The sequence below is a fragment of the Nicotiana tomentosiformis genome, chromosome 7, assembly GCF_000390325.3.
Source record: "Nicotiana tomentosiformis chromosome 7, ASM39032v3, whole genome shotgun sequence".
NCBI classification, from domain to species: domain Eukaryota; kingdom Viridiplantae; phylum Streptophyta; class Magnoliopsida; order Solanales; family Solanaceae; genus Nicotiana; species Nicotiana tomentosiformis.
The window spans coordinates 80,935,840-80,936,914 of NC_090818.1; the positions used below are offsets into that span (position 1 = coordinate 80,935,840).

At 52.3% G+C, this 1,075-nt stretch overlaps 1 protein-coding gene across 1 annotated transcript; it reads right to left on the reverse strand.

Moving 5' to 3' along the window:
• Positions 1–296: 296 nt before the first annotated feature.
• LOC117274754 (uncharacterized) lies at positions 297–779 on the reverse strand. Its single transcript, XM_033654107.2, has one exon. The coding sequence runs from the start codon at positions 777–779 to the stop codon at positions 297–299; it is 483 nt and encodes a 160-aa protein (XP_033509998.2).
• Positions 780–1,075: the final 296 nt, after the last annotated feature.

Sequence of the window (1,075 nt, forward strand, 5' to 3'; positions counted from 1 at the left end):
AAATTCCATAGCAACAAAAGGGGTAACATAGGACAAGGTGGAATCAGGATCAATAAGAGCATATACATCATGAGTTTGGATAGTCAATATACCTGTGATGACATCTGGAGAAGCCTCTGCACTCTGGCGACCACTCATAGCATAGAAATGGTTGGGTCCTCCCAAACTCTGCGCACCACCCCTAGCTTCACCACGCCCTATTGATGCCGGAGTGCCTCGAGCTGGAGGGGGTGCTGAATATGTAGCAGCTGCAGAACTAGATGGTTGTGTTGTGGCCCTGCTGTACGACACTCCCTCTAAATATGACCCCTCAATCTACACCCGTAACATATTGGTAAGTCCATGTAGCAAATCCCCGAGTGCATCCTCCCACACTTGGGGCATGGGGGACTCCGCTGCTGCGGGAATCTCCCTCCTGATCGGCCCTGATGGTGGGGTCCCCTGCTACCCTGATTAGGCCTGAAGCAATTCCCCATCTGCTGATTGTGCCCCGCTGGTGGTGCACTGGCTAAAGACTGAGCATGAGACTGGGCTGGCCCTGATGACCCTCCCCTGAAAGCTAATCTTCCTCCACCAAATGACTCCCCAAAGTTTCCCGCAGATCGGGCCTTGCTGGTACCCTCTCGCTCCCTTATGTTATTCAACTTGTGGTCCTCTGTAGCTTGAGCAAATGCTACCATTTTCCCATAGTTCATGTCTGAATTTAAGGTAGCTGTAGCGGCCTCATGGATAACCAAGGGGCTAAGGCCCTGCACAAACCGGCGCACTCTAGCCTCCATAGTAGGCAACATGAGAATGGCATATTTTGACAGGCGCACGAACTCCATGTGATACTACCACACACTCCTACTCCCTTGTTTAAGATTCTCAAACTCTGTGACACGGGCTGCCCTAGTCTCGGCAGGCAAGAACTGGTTTATAAACTCATCAACAAACTCACTCCATCTCGCTGGAGGGCTCTCCTCCTCCCGAGAGTCCTCCCACAGCTCAAGCCACGAATATGCCACCCCTTTTAGGCGATAGGCGGCCAACTCCACTCCCTCCATCTCAGTAGCGCGCATAACCCTGAGAGTCT

Bases quoted from the DNA above. Each gene is read 5' to 3' on its own strand.
- LOC117274754 (XM_033654107.2), bottom strand. From the start codon at position 779: ATGGAGGCTAGAGTGCGCCGGTTTGTGCAGGGCCTTAGCCCCTTGGTT.